We start from the raw sequence: 21,245 nt of genomic DNA on the forward strand, positions 1-21,245 counted from the left end.
ACAACACAACAAGGTGGGTGAAGTAAAACAATAATAAAATAGGTAGAGTGCAGGTAGAACAGGTGTGGTGTCATCTCTGTTCATGGAGGAGGAAGGATTTATAGGCGTGGTTCTTCTAGCTTTGCCTTAGCCTAGTTAAACTCTATTTGATTTTGGCTTTTAGTTTTTCTTTTAAAACAAACTAATAGGCAGAACTTGTTCAACTGGTACCGCATTAATTTGTCTAAAAGAGTTTTGAATTTGTAGCATTGTCTGCTGCCAGTTGTACACCAGGTTCGACATGTACAGCAGTCTAAGCCTATGAATACATTTCAGTTGCCTACACCTACTGATATCCTGCACAATGCAAACATTTGCATTGTCCTGTAAGCTCTTGAAATTGATTTTATTAAAAACATACTGGACAGCATCCAAAAAGGCCTTGTCATGAATCCAAGATCGAGGCAGTTTCACAATAAGAAAAATATGTCCGCTTTCACCTCAATCTTCATTTTGAGACTTCAGTAGCTGAGAAACAAGATGGAAATCTGCAAAAGTGGAAAATCTGACCTACACATAAAGGAAAAGCATTTCGTAAATTTAATGCCATTCAGATAGATGAGTTTATCCTCGCTCTGGCTGTTGTTTGTCTGCTTTTTGGGTGTCTGGTTACTCAGAGGGTTTTTCAGTTAGCCTGAGGCGAAGGCTGTTCAGCATCCACTTAAAGACACTGCAGCGCCTCCAGACGAGACTGGGGCAGAGGTCAGCACTAAACAGGGATGGCTATTGTCTCTTGGCAGGTTGGGCACACCGACCGATGAAAATGCAATCAAAACAAACAGCCCAGCCGATCGGGGCCCTTCTCCAGTGTCTTTATTAATCACTTGTTCAAAGGCCTTAGACCTTCTCCCCCACATCTGTCAGCCCCGGCTGGAAGAAGGACATGACTCCAAAACAATAGAAAGCACCAGAGTTTCTCCTCCTCTTATCCCCTTTCTTTTATAGAAGTGAAACAGTCTGAACTCAAATCCTCTGGGGCAAAAGGACACAAATTCCTTTAAGGTGTGGAATTCAAAGAAAACAAGAGAAAAGGAGAGAATTAGCGGACTAAAAAAATATACCTTGATATTTTACAGCTGAATAAAACAAAATGAGCAACACCACAGAAAATGAATGCTACCAAAACTTTCCTTGTTCCAATGTAGATTACAGCACAACCGGTACCAGGTTTTATTGGAAAGCATCACATAATAAGGTTTTAAACCTGTATTATCAAGCTCCAATGAAGTCATTATTGTAAGCCACAGAGGCCGAATTATCTGTTTGATTAAAGCAGAAAACTAGAAGCACACTAATGACTTTAAAACACACACCACTCAAACACAACTACAAGAACACTGTGGCATTCAGTAAAAAATGCACAAAAGACCACAGTATATAATAACTCTGCACACAAAAACTAAATTACACTTAAATGTCCTAAGGTACACACAGAAAAACTAATTGTACAGTGCGTATGTTTTATTGTGCATTAACCCGGGAAACATAAACATACTATTCCTGAACATGGACACCAGATGGACAGAGATAGCAAACTATTTTGTTACAGCATTACAACCCAAAAATCTATTGATTGTCTCCAGATTGCACAGAACTCTCTTAAACCAGAACCAAGAGACATGATCACACCACTCCTGTTTTAGCCTCTTTACACTGACTCCCAGTATGTTTTAGAATATTTTTTATAGATTCTATTGATTACTTTTAAAGCAATCCATGGCCTCTTTCCCTGGTCTCTGACCTCTTAGTCCCGTACACACCGGTACACACCTTGGGATCCTCAGGCAAATGTATTTTGTCTGTTCCAGAGGCTGAAAACTAAAGGGGACAGAGTATTTGCAGTCAGGGCCTCGAGGCTCTGGAACGATCTGCCTGAGGAAATCAGGTCGGTTGTATCCGTGACCGCCTTTAAGTCTCTTCTTAAAACTTACTTTTATAGATTTCTGGGTTTTACTTTCCCTTGAAGTGTTTAATTTCTCTTAAAATTACACTGTAATAGTTATTATACAATTGTTTTGATTGATTTGTCTGTTATCTTATTGCTACCTTTGTCAAACACTTTGTAACGCAGATTTTGAAACGTGCTCTATAAATAAAGATTATTATTATTATTTTTATTATTATTATTATTATTACAATTAACCAGCAAGCAATCAATGCACTACAATACAAAATATAAGTTAACCTTCTAAATATCAGGACAAAATAATGTAAAATATATATATTTTTTATCATATTCATTACAGTAACCATCATTTGAGAGAGAATGAGAAAGTATGGATGTCAGCATTGCAGGTGTCTGATCACTACTGACCTCAATAATGTTTAATGATAAGACATGCAGTGATGATATAGTGGATGCAAAAGTGTGAGTTCAACATTTATCACAGTGTATAGCGTTAATTTAACACTGATGATAGATAGAGGACAGGGAGAGGACATTTATGGGCAAAGATCTACAAGATACATCCAATCTACATCTTAAATGCATCATTAAATGGTTTAGTTAGTGTCATCTGTCATCCTGGATTAAAAGCCTCTGCAAAACGTCTGACATCTGATTAAATGCATGTGTTTCCATTGAAATTACCAAAAGTCAGGATCAGAAGAAGACCCTCGGATGTCATCTAATCTGTCTGCCACCTCAGCTCTGATGGCCCTTTACACATGCATTGTTGCCATAAGCATGCCACACTTATAAATATATCAGGACAGAGCAGCAGCTGAGGATCCAGGCAGACACAACTGTTCTCAGGTCACTTTGGACCTCCAGACAGTATCAGTCTGAACGGCAGAGCAGGTCAAACAAGCAGCAGGGAGATTCCCAGCCACTTCAATAAAGTCTTTAAATATATTGAATATCCTGTGTTAAAGGCTCCATTTGTAAAGACTAATAATAAATGTAAAAGATTATACCTAAATACACAATCCTCATTTGTGAACCACGTGTCAAATCCATGTAATATATGTTAGTTGAGCTGCTTCAGGATTTAATATCATTAAAAAAAATGTTGGAAAATCACAAGGCCTCGGATACATTTTAATATTCAATAAAACTAACAGTGGAAGTCATCAGTTTAAACAATATGTATGTACTTACCGATGAAAGGGAAACTCTGGGTAATACTGCACAGCTGTGTAAGGTGAATTCATGGTGTCATGCCAAACTTCACTTTGCTGAAATCTTCAAAATGCTCAGCTTGTTGTAAAGGCACATGTATCAGTGACTGTACATGAGCTACACGAATAAATACAGTTAATTAAAAAAAAAACAAAAAAACAAAATAATAAATATAAATAAATAAACAAACAGGCCTGGATTAAAGTGCCGGAGGATACAGTGCAGAGTGGAGAAAGTTTGAGAGATGTTTTGAATTTAGGTATTTTTTCTTAGGCTACCCTACAAATAGGCGGGGCTTGCGCCAGCTCCCTGACCAATCCCCAGCTACAGTTGTACAAGATATCACTCACTCGCAGTTGCTAGGATATAGATATCAAGCAACTACATTTGACCCTGCACCCCCACCCCCACACACACCCCCACCCACACACACACACACACACACACATACACACAAACACACAGCTAGCCACCGTCCTGAAAAGCTCACCCTAACCCTACTGCATGTGTTTCTCTCGCCACTTCTGATATTTCCAACCAGATTCCCAGGTGGTTTTGTGGGTATGAGGGCATGTGCGTTGCGTCACTCTTCTCACTAAGGCCCAGGAGGCTTCAAGAATGCTGAATATTGTTATAAATACATTCTGCGTGGAGGAGGTTGTTGTTGATTCTGTGCCGATTCAGCAAAAGCACAAGGATTCAGTCAGGGACAAAAATCACCCGAATATTCGATTTTGAGGAAGTGAAACACACTCTTAGGACGAGATGTCAGAAGTCTAGTCAGATAATAGTGGTTGGTAACGGATGAAAACGTTTCCATTAACTGAAAAACAAGAAGAAGATGACCCTCCTACATCCTCTATATCCTTGGCCTAAAGGGACTCAGACCGAAAAAAAATATTGTGGTTTGAAAATCTTTTACAGTAGCCTACATAAACTCCTGTTTAAGCGTGCATCCTTTCACATACTTCCAATTCAATATCAGACTTTCCCTCTCCCCCCAAGTAGTATGACACTGTAAACCTAGAGGTCTTGTGTGGTTTTCAGAGATGAATGGCAGATGAATCAGCACGCTAAAATAAAAGGTAGGGTCACAGCGGGGGGAATGATAATAAATAGATGTGGTGTATCCAGGGAACACAAACCTCTAAGCTGCTCTCTTGTACTTTTAATAAAGACTTGCAGCCTCTCTCTCTCTCTCTCTCTCTCTCTCTCTCTCTCTCTCTCTGGCTGCTGTGCACCTATGTGGGACAGTATGTGTGCCAACCTGGTGACGTGATGCTGTGGTCACACAGTTGTTATTTTTTAAAGATACCCTGTACAGAAAGGCAATTATTTGCTGTCAAACTAAAAATGTCACACTAAGCTAATTACATGATAAACAAGCTTGTTATCAGACACAGATTTCCTTGATATTTTTGAAGATAATAAGGTAAATACAATTTCTCAATTTTGAATCTGTGCAAATTCATATCGATTTTATTGATATGTTAATGTAATGAACAAGATCAAGCCACGCTCTACTCATGCACAGTAGAACTTAAACCTGCAACTGATTATAACAGATTTTTTTGGTAACTTCAGATCAGCAGAAACAAGATGTGAACACAACATTCATATCATCACCTTTTAGGTTTATATAAAAACTTGTTAGCAAACAGTTGCTGATTCACACATCCAGCAGTTACTGAGCATGTGGAGTCCAGTTTCTAGCCACCTCATGAATGTAAGTCCAATAATCACTCTCTTCTAACTCTGGTCTCCTGGGGGGAAATAGCTGTCTCTTTAGCTGCTAAATGTTCCACTATGTTCACCACAGCGTCACCAACTGTGTGTATCTGCTGTTTGGATCTGAGCAGGTAGCGTACAGTGGTTTTTCAGTGCTTTTTTTAGCTAACTACTGTGGCTGAAAACAACACTGCGAGAACGGTGAGAGTGAACCGAAATAGTATAGTTGTGGGCCAGACGGCTAAACAATGAGCAGGAACTCACTATAAATTAAAGCAGAGGGATGAGATGAGATTAGATGAGATGCCTCTATATTAAAAATTCAAGTTATAGTTGTTTTAAAACCAGGGAGCTAACTTCCTCACAATGTCAATGTTACAATGCTAATGTTTAGCAGGTATAATGTTCAGCATGATCATTACCTCAGCTTAGAGTCAGCATAGCTCATTATCATTGTCATTATCTCAGCTTACTGTTAGCATACTTTAGCTCAGCTGATGTAAGGAATGGAGGTAATGGTTTCTTTGCAGGTAGGTGTACTCGGATGAACAGAAGTACTGGACGACTGAAAAACACCTCAGCGTGTTTCTGGGACATAATTACTCGATGTAACTGTTTTGCAATTCATTTAATAGTTGGTGAGATTTTTCAGTCTGGACCAAAGTCAACCAACCGACCAACCAACCAACACTAAAGCCATTTTTATGATATGTGATATGATTACATAAGAACACATTTGTCTTGGAAAACAAAAAACAAAAAAAGAAGCCATCATCCGTCCGTTCTTATCAAGTTTTCAAAGCTATAGAGTTGCTGAAGAAGATACCACTGCTGCTACCTTGTGCACTGCAGCGCAGCAAGTACCACTGCACTGCGCCTGTCCGTCTATCTCTAAGTAACCATTCCCCAAGGTCACTGCTGTAAATACCAGTTGTTGTTAATCAGCTAGTTCAGTTAAATAAAGTTTCCCAGCTGAAAAATAAATATCCATCTCCATCCACGTTATCACAACTACAGTAAAAACCCCACTTGTAAAACCCAGAGGGTGATTATTGTTATTTATAAGACAAATTCCCTCTAATAAACCTTTTACACGCACTGTAGCTTTGACCATGTCCACCTCTCAACATAACAAGGACAAACTGACCTCAAGATGTCATTAAATCTGATATTTACAATGACATCTGAAACCCTTACATCATTAATTACTCTAAGGCCCAGGCGTTGGGAATCAGTCACCGAACCCCTATTACTTCATTTGAGATGTATGTGTGTGTTTATGAGTTGGCAGCTACGTCAGTGACATCTCTGGTACTGTCATCAGAAGGGGTGCACATATGTCTTATGTGGTTATTATTCTCACAACGCTCTGATTAGAGAACGTTAAGCTCGCTTTAATCTGCAATTATATCTGCAGTGAAAACCGTAGATGGCAACCAGCCTGTGTGACTGTACAGCACAATATCTCCTTAATTCACGTTGGTGTGTTCATTGTCCTGAAGGCATTACGAGGCCCCATTCACACAGCCTTATTAATGTCAAGAGTTTACATACGGGATGCCAAAGAGCAGTTGGTGGAGCAGCTGATGAAGTAGCCTCAGCGTTTGCTGCACTATGGAGAGATGTATTATCAGTGTCAGTCACACACACCACACTGTGGCCAATCACTCTCACACTGCGAGGGGGTTATGTGGGCATACTTGTGTGCGTCTGTGTGTATATTCCAGTTGGTGACTAATGCAGGGGAAATCCAGATGAGTCAAAACTGCCAGTGTCCGGTGCAGTGTCTGAGAGGTGATAATTTACAGCCTATGCACTAAACTGCCCAGCAACTTGGCATTGTTCATAACAGCCCTATAGGGGAACCTCTATTTTAACTGACAATATGTCGGGGGAAGTTCAAGGAACCATTAAGTGTAGGGATCCAGATCACGAATCCACTGCTCATATAAAACAATGAGATAAAATCTTTTAAACTTTGTAGTAGAAGGATATAAATTCAGTTCCTGGAGCATGGAATATTTTCACCCTCATACAACCAGTCCTGCACTTTCTATAACGGCGCCAAAGATAAAGAGCCGTACACTTGCATGAGTTTTCTCTATGTGACTGGTAAAACCTGTATTTCACTGAATCACTATTTGTGGTAATATTCAGACTCCCAGGCAATTATTGATGCTTTCCCACGATATGATTCAACTTTTTTTGTGTGTCTTTTGTCACAGTGACTTTTACACCGGAGAGCGGGTTGTTGTCACGTTGGGAAAATGAATCTTGCCTGCAGCAACATATAGGCAGTGAGCCAGAGTTGTATAATCCAGCCAGTAGAACTAGCTTACGTTGGAACCAGATTTGTTTTTTTTCATACATGTATACACTGCATGAGTGATTATGAGAAATCATTTTTTATGGTGGAACCGATGAATAAAAAACAGGGCAATTTAAAATTTTAAAAAAGTAAAAAAAAAAAGTTGATTAATTCATTTTTTGACCACTGGAAAAAGCTAAACACAGTGTTAACCTATTACAAAGTTGTTAGAAAATAAATTACCTGGCAAATAAACCGTTAGCTCGTTGCCAATTTACATATCGAGCAGACACAGAGACACATTAGCATTTATGTGGAGTTGTGTTTCTGGCAAGCTGCTCTACACCAACTCCAGAGAGAACAACCTTTAACTCTTTAGCTAAATGCCCCACCATGTTCAGCAGCTAGTTACTTTGTCTGCCGTTTGTCTTTAGGCAGGTTGCATAAAGTTGATTTATTAGAAATTTCTCATTGAAAACAGCAGCCAAGAAACAGTTTCAAGAGACCAGAGCTTTCAGACTCCAAAATAAAACAATGAGGTAAAAGAGGGTTAAAAAAGCTCTGTGGAGCCACAGTCCTGCTTTGATCATGCTCTGTGAGTTTATCAATAGAAGTGACTAGGCTAGGCACTAGGTTGCAACTTACAATTTTTGTTATTGATTAACCTGCCAATTATAAATCATTATAGTGGAAACACCCATTATAATTTCCCAGTGCCCTAGGTGATGTATTCAAATTATTTGTTTCATCCAACCATAAGTTCAAAAAACAGTCAGTAACATATATGACAAAGAAAAGCTGGAACCAGTGGTGATTAACATTTTTGCAACTGATTAATTGACTAGCTTTTTTCAGCTCTACAAGCCACTCTGAACACCTCACATATAATCTAGATATAAAAAATCCTGATTAGTTTTCACCTATGACGAAAAAAGGTCGCTATCTGTGCACCTGAGCTGAAAGTGTTCATTTGATGGGTTATAAAACATTGTGCACTAATAAAGGGGAGCACTGCTATCAGACAGCAGCACTATAGACAGTGTTTCTACAAACAAAACCTTGCATACAGTTCATAGATTTAGGTGACCAGCGGGCCACGAGGGAGTCCAGACTAAACAAAACATGAAACTGAGGGGTAAAACCTGCTCCAGGTTCAAACGAGTACGACTGCATCGCTTTGTTTTTCTTCCCAAGGAGGAAGAATCCCCTCACGGACTAGAGTGGAGAACTTTTCAAAGCTTTCCACCGACCAGTCTCAGATCTGAGAAGCAGACAATCAGTGAACCACAAACCATCAATCACAGCTAATCCAACATTAAACCTGTCCTTTGATGTGTGTCAGCTTCACTCATGGTGTGGTGTTAGCTTAGTGCAGTATAGTTTCACGTTCACAATGGGGAAATGAACTAAAAAACATGGGCTGTGTCACCTGAAGCAAGGTCTAATTAGCACATAATTACATAAATAACCGCCCTAATGTGGCATTCAAGGGGTCCACAAATAAATGAGCGCTTCAGATCACTGCTAAATCTAGATTATTAGCAAACAAGAGATAAAATGAAACTAAGCCATTATCAACAGTGATAAATTACATGATGCTTAGCTTAAAAGACTCACTGCTACTAAACATTTTCCTCTGCCTTACTAATCATTTCTAGCAGATGATTTATTAGGATTAGATGGAGATCATCTCCTCTATTGAGAGCAGGCATTAAATGAGGAAATTGTACAGACTCAGGAGGAAGGGTGATGATATTTTACACTGAAAGAGCAGGTGTTCCTGGGACCTGCTTCAGCACTTCTGTGAGGTAATATAATCTTTCATATTCTAACTTTCAGAAATATAGTCCATGATGTAAAAGTTGTGGACCGGTGTTTAGCAACCACACCGCCGGTATCCTGGCAACAGGTTGACAAGTGTGATTGGTCTGCCCCTCAACCTATTAAAAAGCATGTACACGTAAAACATAATGATGCCTGGGGGCAGCTCAAAGACACATTACCCTCCATCCATGAGCTTACACCCGTCCACATGTAATCTAAGTGAGGGGTTGAAGTGTCCTTTGTCACTGGATACGCTTTAAAAATAAAACACGCTGTAGATGTTCTGGGACGCTTGAATGAAAGTGGATATTTCAGAGGCATTTCTTTGAGACAGTCTTTGATGAGTAGATGGATATAGTTCATCGGTAAAATACCAAAGCCATCAAACAATTACAAGTTCAACATGCTGCACATTGTGTGCATCATGGTGCCAGAAAAAAAAACACACCTGAATACCACAAAACTGGGACATTGTCTGAAGCTGAATTCATTTCAGCTTCACCTAAGCCTCAGTTCTGGAGAGAGCATATGGTGTGGGCTTGGTTTTTATTGCTGCTGATTTCATTGTTAAATTCCTATCATGAGTCACAGTCAGTAAAACAGCACAACGACCCTCACCATTCAACATTGACCTTGATTTTTTCTTTAACTTTGCCGACCCAAGGTGACGTTAGCACAAGTGAAGACCCGTGTAATCCTTTTTGCTAATTGATAGGCTGAGAGAATTTATATTTCTATGACCACATATGAAAGTTGATCCAGGGCAGCAGGAGGCAGCGGGACGAGAATGTTTGCAGTGTCAGGTAGACCAGGTTCCAGCAGGATAACGTCACACGTCAATCTCCGTTAGCGGGAGGTTTTGCGATTGTACATCTGCTGGAGTGTCATGGCTCGGCTGGGTGAGCCTGTGTGAAACAGACATGGCAACACGCTGAAGGCCACTTCCACTCTTCTCATCTTACTCTTTCTATAGCCGTACATGATGTCTCTATCTGCTGCCAAATCATGCCAGTGCCGCGAAAGGCCTTCACGGCAGCTGATGCGGTGTTTTCAGGATACAGATGCTGATCATGGAGAACAGATCTGCACAACTGATAAGTTCGTAAGCGGTATTTGTTAACCGACAGTGTCAGTGTCAATTTCTAGCTTCACATCACCAAAGTGGAGTCTGACTCACTTGGCAGGTCCTCTGACTGACACCTGGCTCAGCACCGACAGAGTTCAGACACCTTCATGTAGTCATTAACCCCTTTTTTGTTCACTAGCACTAACTGCACTCAAATCACAGCTGTGATAGAGATCAGAAACCACAGATATCACTGTCACTAGCCCCCTTTTACACAGCCTGGTCAAGATGGGAATGTTGCACCTTTATTCCGCCTTGCCGCTCTGTATGAAAGGTACGAACACGGAGTAGGTGGACATTGTTGTTCCGCCCTTTAAGCCGGCAGCAGAGGTAGTCACAGAGCCGGATCGACGTCTGTGTGAAAGGGGGAGCAGGCGTGGCGGGACATTAATTCTGCTGTGTTACATGTCACGCCTCAGATCGGTGGCATCATGTAAACAAGCAAAGCCAGCAGAAGAATGAGGAGTCTTCTTAACGACAGTGCCGTGGGATCTCTGTTTAAAAAGGGCTTTTTTTCATCACAGTATGTGTTTAATTTTGCAACGTTTTATCATGTACAGTATTTCTGTGAACACTGAGGCCTTGGTAAGATTAATGCACCATTTTGTCCGAATTCACATTTAAGTTAATTTCTATTATTGCAAAAATGTAGAATGATTTTAGCCTTAAATCCATATTAACTCACTGTAACTACTTTATTATCATCACTTTAATGATGTGTAACTAAGAATACATTTAGTTCAGATTCTTTAAAGGAATAGTTTGATATTTTGGGAAACACATTCACTGGTATTCATTTCCTTGCTGAGTGTTGAATGACAAGATTTATACCATCCACAAGTGTGTATGCTGAATATGAAGCTACAGCCAGCAGGAGGTTAGCTTGGCCTAGCATAAAACCGGAAGCAGGAGGAAATAGCTAGCCTAGCTCTGTGAATATGCTAGCACCAGCACCTCTAAAAACGAGCTCCAGCATGTGCCTCCATGTAAATTAATGTAATTGTTACCCTGTTTTACACTTTAGTACAGATTAATGAAACAAGACCTGACAGCATGCTAATTTGTGAGTTTAAGAGATGTAAGTATAATTTTTTAACCTTTGGACAGAACAAGACTAGCTGTTTCATTCAGCTTAAAGTCTTTATGCTAAGCTAAGCTAATCGCCTGCTGTTTCTACCTTTACATTTAGCGTGCAAACAGTGGCGTTAGAGGTGGAAAATATGAATCACTTGGTGTAGTTAATCACACGTGTATTTTGTTCACTTTCTTAAGAAGCTAAGCAATCGCATCTCTGTTCAACTTAACGTCACTACATGTATGACGAAGCAATGCTCATCACGCTGATTGTTGACTGTCTTTATTTCAGTAGCATGTTCAATATCTTTTCTGTCTATCTTTTCTTCAGTTGCATTATGATTGTTTCTTTTTGATAAGCTTTTAATCAAGTATAATACATAATGTGGATGCCGGCTGAGCTGACAGTGTTATTCCTAACCATCCAATTGAGCAGAATATACAACTGGAGTTACCTTGACTCTGTGGGAGGGTGACTCATAAAGTCCCATAATTAAAGGCATTGGAAGCCAGTTGATGAATCAGTGATTTTATTTGCTTATAGACGCTGAGACAGAGCAGTAAAAAGAAAGAAAGAAAAAAAGCTAAATGCTGCTGTATGTCATGTAGCAACAGCAACAAATGTCAAGCTTAGTGCTCTTCTTCTTCAAACCACAGAGACGGACAGAACAGAGAAGGGTAAACGTGACACATGTATGTAATCACATTTTGCCAAAAATAATAATCACAAATTACACTAAGTCACAAAAAGCACAACCGATCAATGTGTATGAGGTGAAGGAAGAGTACTAAGCTTTAAGTGTGTTGCTATGCCTGCATGGGATATACTGTAGTTACCTTCTGTGTTTGCTTTTGCTTTGTAATACAAGAAGTCAGTATTAACCAAGCAGGAAAATAACAGGTCTGAAAAACAAATCTGTTCTTAAGACTACAGCGGGCTGGCTGAGAAGGTTGCAGGACAGGTTTGTTGAGCCTCAGGGGCCTGTGAATCCCATTCAGCTCCTGTGCACCACAGTCTCTCCTCACCCAGCTCCTACAGTACAGCCTGTTACTTTTACATAAGGCACATAAACCATCTGAAATATGTGTAATCCTGACAGACACTCATATACAGCTAAGATAAGTGATCCCGAAAGATGCATGCCACTCTCGCTCAGGCTGAGAAAAACCTCCTGATGACAAACCTCTGAACTTTCACTCTTAAAGCAAACACATCATGGTGAAGGTAAGCTTAAACAAATGTCCACTGATTTTTTTTTTTTTTGTGTGTGTGTGTGTTGCATGATATGCATTGTTGGGTTTTAACATCCAATATTCCCCCCGGTTTTGTTTGCGAAAAAAAGTGGAAGAGTGGAAAATGTGATGAATATGTCATCATTCAGCCAGCTTTTCCATGTAATCTACAGCTTCTTCAGCCCCACCCCATCCTGACACAGCCAAGTAACCATGCTCAGTTGCATACACACACACACACACACACACACACACACACACACACACACACACTCTCTCTCTTTCTCTGTCACACACTCACACACACACAAGCTGCTCCAACACCCTCAGGTGGACTGTGCTGATAGCGAAGGATAGGAGAGCTCAACCGTGGGGTGAACTTGGACAAATAGTTCAAGTGCCAAACTTACTGTAAGGTGATTCTGTGAAGGCACGGCCATAGAATGCCGCACGTACACACACACACACACACACACACACACACACACACACACACACACACACACACACACACTCATGGAGGCGTCATCACACCTCTCCTGCTTCTGTCAGTATTAGTCAGAGGGAACCATCACACAAAGAAAAGAAGCTTATCTTTCACCATGTGAGGCCTTTCAAAACACCACACTATCCCACTTATCAAAACAATTTTAAAAGGGGTTGAATAGATTTCAGCAATGCCAGGAAGCGCATAAATGTAATTTAAGTCAATTCTGGCTTGGTTCAAATCATGCTGACGGGACCAGGGAGCGTCTGTGACGAATCTGCACTCTGTGCCAGAGTCAGAACCGTGTACACCGTGGCACAAACGGAAATGCCACAGCCGCATTGGTGGCACGTCGTGGCCGACTGAAGACTGCTGAAATGTAAACTCTGTCCACACACGTCATCACACCCGTCACTGCTGTCTGCGGTCTGATGTTTGAAAGACCTGCAACACCTGACGACCCCAGGTAACATCACTCATGATGCGCCCTATAGCGTAACATGAGATGTTTCTGTGAGAAAGTTTAAAGCTTTACTAATTGAGTTTAATGCAGATTCAGATTATTAATACAAAATAAAATCAACTAATAAATTTTGATGTATTGTTATAGATTAAATAACCCAGCAGTATTTAAACTAACTAAATTTAGCTCCACATTAGCTGCAATATTAATGTGACAGTACATTGCATTAGTAATTACAGTAAATTACTTGTACTAAATGTAAAGTACAAACAAGCTGTGAATGCAACACTGACATCATCCCCTTTGAAGTTAATATAACAAATTGTTAGCAAACGGTAGCATTTTGTTGCCGACCGCAGGTACAATATTCCCTCTCTTTCAGTTTTTGGTCTTGACCAACTAATGAGGGAAATATCAGGCGCTGTAGCTGCTAAATGCTCCGCTGTGTTCTCCAGCTAGTTGCCAACTTTGGCTGTCTGCAGTTTGGTGCTGAGCAGGTCGCGTACTGTAGGTTTTTAGAGCTTTTTCACTAAAAACTCACTTCGAAACTCGAGAAAGACGAGCTGCAGATTCAGGTGATAAATCTTTACACTGTCACTTGACACATTGTTATTGTAATACTATCAGTTATAGCTGCTTTAAGTATGTTGTCGTGCTTGTAGTAAAATTTTAAATGCATGACTTTTACGTGTAGCAAAGTATTTCCGCACTGTGGTGTTGCTACTTCTTCCACTGGTTGTCTGACATATAAGAAGGCATCACAGTGCCACCAGCAGGATCAGGAACAAAGGACAACAAAAATCTTCAAAATTCCTTTTCAGCAGGAACTCCATCTCCAGGATCATCCAATCAGCACTGAGAGCACGTAGGCATACTGCTATTTCCCTCGCTGAGTGTCTGTCACAGCTCCAGCTGTGATTCTCTTTATGTAAAACACAGGCTGCATCTCATCAGTACGTGTCTCCAGATCTTATAAACCATGCCCCCTGAAGGCTTCGGCCATGTGAGCCGTGACAAATGAATTCTGGTTTGCGCCTCCTATGAGCTTCTTGTTGAGAAAATATTTACTGTGCATGTAAAGTACGTCCAGGGGGTGCCCAGCTCATGTCTACTGAAGGTTAGCAACGGCAGACATCTGGTGAAATTGTAGCCCACAGCTGTCGCCAGCCTGACATCTCCTTGCTCTCAAATTTATCTCCCACCACTGGGACATCTGCGTACGACATGCCAGCCATATCAAGGACGTACTGTATTTGCAAACTGTGAGGAGGTTGCTGGGGACACAGTGGCTGACACAAGCAGCCCAGGGGCTGCTGCCGCTGCTGTGGCTGGGCGGAGGGGGTCAGAGGGAGCTGGGGCACTCACTTAGCGTCAAGCCATCACATTCTTCCCTCCTGTGCTGGAGGTCAGGCTGGGGGACGGTTAAAGGAGGGCTGTCTTTAACCAGGGCTGAGACTGACATCTTAACCTCACTCATAAACTGCACCACTTGCTGAGGAAACAGGCCCTTGAGGCAGAAATGGCCAGTGCTCAGACCAGTGTGATTAACATTCTTAAAGGATAATAACACTATGTTGACATATGGCTCATGTGTTTTCACACTGATACAAATACACAGTTTGGGCATGTTTTTTTTTTTTTTTTTTTTTTTAATTTGAGGCAGAGTGAAAAATGACAAAAAATGAGTCGTGTAAAAGCCTTTAAATATGACGGTCTTGGATGAAGTGTTTAAAGTAGCATTTCCACTCTAGAAAAACACTCAATTAGAAGAGTCTAAAATTTTACATAAGTAAAAGTATTACTAACAAATTGTACTTAAACTATTCAAAATAAAAGTACTCACTGTGCAGAATAGCCCCAGTCTGTGTTTTATTATTACTGATGTATTAACATATGAGCACTTTAATGTTAAAACTGCTCCAGATGTGGTTAATCTTAACTACTTTAAAAAGCTTTCGGTATTTTAATCTATAGCAATGCATCACATTTTATAATATAACCATATGTTTTATAGGGTTGCAACTATCAATTATTTTTGATTATCAGTTAATATGCAGTCAATAAAAGTAGATAAAATGTCATAAAATAATGAACATTTCCCAGGGCCCAAAGTGTTGTCATCATATTGTTTGTTTTGTCTGACCAGTAGTTTAAAACCCAAATATATTCAGCAAACAAACACACAAACAAACAAAGTTTTTTTTTTATAATACTGTGATTTTACACAAGCCATCGTATTTCAGCATAGAAAATACCTTTAAATTGCCCCTCAAACTCAAATTAAGATTAAAAAAACAACAGTGTTCTCACTATATGACAGTTTCATATGAGCATTAAAGCTATATGTTCCCAATAGGTGACATTGTGTTTTCATGCACGATTCAGTCAAATGGAAATATTCTAGATGTCTTTTGCTTTCATACAAGTTTTCTGAAAAATCTGACGTGTTTGGAAAGTTTTGAACTTCCACCATCACTTCAAAATAAAGGTCTGTGGTCTGAGCAAAGCTTGGTCCCACCAGTGGATCTGGTGTGGGAGTGCGGGATGCTAAGTCTGTAAAACATAAACTCATCTGAAAGGTCTCAGGTTTAATTCTTAATAAAATTACCAAAGCTCACAGCACATGATTAACCTTATGATATGAAACCACGCCACTGCTGAGGCAGCCAAAGCCATAACAAAACAAAACAACACCGATTAGGCCGTTTGCAGCGTTTAACACTTACCACATACTGAACACATGTGCAGGAATAGTGCATTTCCTGTGGCTGCTTACTCTTGTCTGTGTAGGAGAAGGCAGACAGCTGTTTCCCCCTGTTGGCAAGAAGGTGAATGTTAAAAGCTAAACTCAAAACACAACAAAAGGGAATTCAACATTAAGCTAAAGACAAACTAATGTAAACCACAACAACATAAATCAAACTCAGTGTTTTCCACTACAGCAATAAAATATTACCATGGGCATCCGATTGCAGACAACTATGATGTGTATGTGTATAGGGATTTTAAAATGAATGTGGGTTTAGTGTGTGTGTGTGTGTACGTGTCTGAGGCCCAGGCCGGTCCCCATGCAGACTCTGCTCATTCTCCTCCACTGCAGCCTTTCCAGCAGCTTGTCATCAGTGCTTAGTCTCAGCACTGCTGACCGTCTGCCCAGCGTCTAATGGGGGCATCCTAAAACAAGGAGCTGGATGACTGACTGACTGGCAACACAGACTCGCTCTCATATACTGGCTGACACGCGATATACGGCAGAGAACGCAGTCAACATGCAGCCAGTGAACAGCGCTCGTCTGAAGTTGAATACATGCCAGTGTGGTGATTTTCTTCAGTTGCACAGGCTGCATGTACAGACTGGACCTGCAGCTCAGTCAGCACACTTTCACTAGACATCTATAACATAATCATACTGGTACACACCGGCAGGGTTTATTCAAGTAATAATAAGACTGAACACTCAGCATTTATGTTTAACATTATTACTTTGCTTTATATGGACCATTGGCAACATTCAGAACTTTTATTTATCATTTAAACAAGAATAAAACATCTTCTTTTCTCAAATGTTTGATCAGTTTCCGATGAGTAGTTTCTGTAAACACTGATCGACTTACACCAGCAGTCACCCCTATGGACTAAACATAAGCTGCTCGTAAATGAGCTGTCAAACTTGTCCTCCCAGCAGTTTTAAAGCGTAATCACATATCATATAAAACATTAGTGTTAGTGTTAATATCTTCTTAAAGAGATTTTAAAAGACTAGTTTGACATTTTGGTAAATATATTAAAGTTCCCACATTGTGTAAAGTTTTGATTAAAAAAAAAGAAAAAAGAAAAGCACTCGAGCCATTACTGTTTCCCCTTATGAGACGTCACATGATTCCACCTACACTGAACACATAGAAAATTAAAATAATTCTTAAGGAATAATATTTATTGCCGCTCTGTTCACACTAACACATAGGAAGAAGAGTCAGATAACGGTTGCACATTTCTTGAATGTCCCTCTCAGCTTTTGTTGTCCATCACAAGAATCCAGGGTGTGTTCTGGGCTGTAACATTCTGCATAGTTGGGAGGGTTAGTGGAGTTGACAGATTTCCAAGTGTCCCATAGCCCTGAGTTCAGCGAACTCGCTCCAGACACAACAGTGACAGCTGGGGGAGGGATAAATAAAAACAGCGTCTCTAGCTCCATTACAAGACAACAATCCAGACAACAACCCAGTAGCCTCTGTGTTGCGCGTGCATGCCAACACATCCGCATACAGTACATGCGTGAACAAACACACGCACGCATTTCCTCGCACATTCACTCCTTCACACTTACTGTGTTCGCTGCTGCGAGGGCAACAGATGGAAGAACGAGAGAGGTGAGAAGAAGGGGAAAGTGCCACAGAACATAATAAATGCTGTTGGACTTGGCCCGTTAGCAACCAGCATTCCTCTGACAGGTGTAACATGTTTACCAAACAAACAAGCAACACGGATGTCAGAGAAATGAAAATGGTGACTTGAGGTTGCATGACCTGTGAAAAGAAGCCTGGTATCCAAGCTGGCATATCTATGAGGGCTTTGAAGGTATTTCAGAGAGATGAGAAGACTGCGTGCCACACCAGGATTGCAAGAGTGTCTCGCAGAATTTGTCTTATGTTACTTGCCCCAAGCATCCCAGGCAGCTCTGGTTGTTAGCCGGGGCCATCCAGGGTCACAGGCATTGATGGGCAGTTTTTAAGCCTCTCACTTTCCTGATCACATTCCACTTCAGGGCAGCGGGAAAAATCATCCCACATCACAATCAAGCAAAATAAGCACTTGGACCTGTCAGGCTAGACATGGAGACTTCCTCTGTGACCTCATGGGACCTTGACCTCCAATAAAACTACTACTATCCCTCCAACAAGTCTCATGTTAACTAGCTAATTTGTTAATTGCTAATTTAATACTGTTTTCATAAACACCATGCTTCAAGCGTGCTCAGACTAAACAATCTAACACTGAACAACAAGACTATACAGTGCTTTATATTTCTCTACATTATCTAACCTCTCTCGGGGCCTGCCAAAACCAAACAGACAGTGCCTGTTTAAAGTTTGCACTAACGTCAGTCCACAGCGGCAGACTGCCAGCTGATTAGTTTGATGTTCTACTGGTGGAAAATAATCGGAGTGAAGTACAAGCTGTATTATCTAGCCCGGGGGACTCACTTACCTTTCCAGAAAGGAATGCAATTATTAGCTTGAAAGTCATTTATCTTGTGTGCTTCTCTTTGACAAAGCAGGGATATACACTAACTGTGCTGTATTGCAAGTTCCCAGCAAAATGTGATGTTAAATAGTAGATTAATGCAACACACTCTCATCTAACAGATGAGACTAAAGAGATTCAAACTTTAGGAAATTATAATGTGTTATAATTACTTACAAGTTAACATCAGAATAGGTGGACTATGGTTACATTAAATATAAGCTAGTAATTTACAATTAATCCATAATAGTGTATATTTAATCACACTATCATTTTAAAACCTCACTTAAAACCCTGACATGCACCTGTTCCTCATCAGCCTCCTCTACTTTTTGGTCAGCAGCAGACATAATAATTCCTCAAAAATGATGATACAAAATCAACAACTGTCTAAAACTTACTTTTTTAATAAAAACAGAACATTATGGAGGAGGATTTACTGCAGGACAGTTGTATTAGACTACAACAGTTTTAGCTGGATGTTTCTAATAAATTGCCAACTGAGTGTATATTAGTAATTGTCAATTGTATGCCCTGTCTGCAAAATGCCTGACTGGAATTAATTGGTTGATTTCAGTGCTGTTCTCACCTGTGCACTGTTACACCTGGAAGCCTAAAGATGCTCTTTAATTTAATCGTTTTATCATATATTATTATTATTATCTCCATAACATGTTTTACCCCTTCCCTTAAAATGTAACTTAACACATTTACTCAGAGACATTTTAACTGACTCACTTTGTACTTTTATCTAATATTACAGTGATTTACTTCTACTGTAGTAAAATGTCATTTCAGCTACAGTAGTTCATGACCGTTGACGTACTGACGTGTTGACGTCAGCGCAGTGTCTCATCTCCAGTCTGTGGAGTTTATTGCTGCTCTGTCTGAACACAGTTAAAGTCGCTGTTTTCTTCATCACAGTTACTAACTACCTGCTGTACATTTAAACTTGCACTAGTTCTGCTGCAGCACCCTGCACCCTTTGCACCTTTTAGCGACGTTCACTAATTCAGCCTTTGTTTACATGCAGTTTGGATGCTAGTTACTTTAGCTTAGCAGCTAGCGCTAGCTTCTCTCTCTCTCTCTCGCTCGGTGTATCTTGAACCAACAGACGAACTTGTTCATCAGAGTGTGGTGTTGTTGTAACTTCAGTGTGGAGGATTGTGATGTTTATTACACCTTCAGTGATGTCTGCTGTCTTACCTTCGACACACAGCTCCACTTGTTAACCGGCGCTACCCTCGTCTGTGACCGTCTGTGTACACAGTGACCTTCGACGTGATAGGCTGTTACTCGTGACGTTTAACCAATCAGATGGTGCTGTGGGCGGGACACTGCTCCAGATCAGAGTGGAAACTACAGATCAGAGACTGGCAGCTCCACCAGAGCCAAAGTAGTGCATTTTAAAATTGATTTATTTTATTGATTATTGGTTAACTAAATAATGACACCATGCCCCTGCCCACATCGGAATGATCTAATATGAGAGAAAGAGAGGATGATATGCAGCAAAGGCACACAGGTCGGACCTGAACCCAGGCCGCTGTGGTCAGGAGTAAGCCTTCATGGTACGTGCTCAACCAGGTGAATTACCTAGGCGGGCCCTAATCACTTTTTTGTGTCTAAGTATTTGCAGCACGTGTTGTCAAATTGATGAAGATGTTTTCTGAATTTGTGTTTTGTCTATTTGCATGTGTGTTCTTAAGTTGCAGTGTGTCGAGCTTTCTGAGCCACTGTACAAATCAGAACTGAAAGGAAAGTTTGGTCAGGTGACCAGGCACATGACTCCAAAGTCCAGATGGATTTATAGTCAACGCTAGCAGGTGATGAGGAGTCATACTGTAGATGTTGATTTATAATTGAGAGTTGGATTTTACCCATTCATAACTCCTACACAACACTAGTGACATGGACTGGAAATGATCAGACTGTATTGAGCTTTATCTACGCCACAGTAAATGCATCAATATTCTTTGAGCTACATTGATTTATTGAACTGAAGTGACATCCAGGTAATATATAACATTATTTCACTGTCTGGTTACTAAGAGACCAACGCTGTACAGTCACTCTGTGCAGTGATCATGGTGAGCAGAAGGTTTGCTGAGTAAGAAGACTGCAGAACATTTTCTTTAACTTACTTAATGTTGTCTTCACTTAACAAACTCTCCGCCATCCGAAACATGTAGCTTATGGCATAACCACGGAGCCTACGCATGGAGCCAGCCAGAAATATTATATATTATCATTTGTTAACATGTTTACCAAATCATCTTTATGAGCTGATAGTATGTCAATGTTGTGTTAAAAAAACAATCGATGCCATTTAATGTAAAAACACAAGTTTATCACTTTATACACTTTAACATGACTCAGAAAAACTCAGTTTTAAGGAGTAGCTTAAAGTTTTACAGAGTAAATTTTCTACTGTTGTATTGTGGTGAAATGACACCTAACATACAGTATGTCCTTAGATTGAAACTCAGGTCACTGCAAATTCGTTGGTTATGTCTATTAATAAATTATTTAGATTAAACTGCCGGGGTCTGCGCACCTGTCCTGTCTCAGCTCAGCAGTCAGTCTGGAGTGCTGTGC

General features: G+C 40.3%; 1 protein-coding gene across 7 annotated transcripts in view; it reads right to left on the reverse strand.

The window, feature by feature from the left end:
* tp63 (tumor protein p63) overlaps positions 1-19,912 on the reverse strand; it is a 50,174-nt gene extending 30,262 nt beyond the window's left edge. For 3 of the 7 annotated variants that reach the window (XM_056377686.1, XM_056377685.1, XM_056377694.1), the window contains exon 1: positions 3,140-3,364. In XM_056377686.1, the coding sequence (XP_056233661.1) occupies positions 3,140-3,192 (53 nt within the window). In that variant the 5' untranslated portion in view covers positions 3,193-3,364. Of the gene's footprint in view, positions 1-3,139; positions 3,373-16,129; positions 16,218-19,853 lie in introns of those variants that run through there. The other 4 variants (XM_056377691.1, XM_056377687.1, XM_056377690.1 and 1 more) reach the window with 4 other exon arrangements.
* Positions 19,913-21,245: the final 1,333 nt, after the last annotated feature.

The sequence above is a fragment of the Seriola aureovittata genome, chromosome 6 (assembly GCF_021018895.1).
Source record: "Seriola aureovittata isolate HTS-2021-v1 ecotype China chromosome 6, ASM2101889v1, whole genome shotgun sequence".
Classification (NCBI taxonomy): domain Eukaryota; kingdom Metazoa; phylum Chordata; class Actinopteri; order Carangiformes; family Carangidae; genus Seriola; species Seriola aureovittata.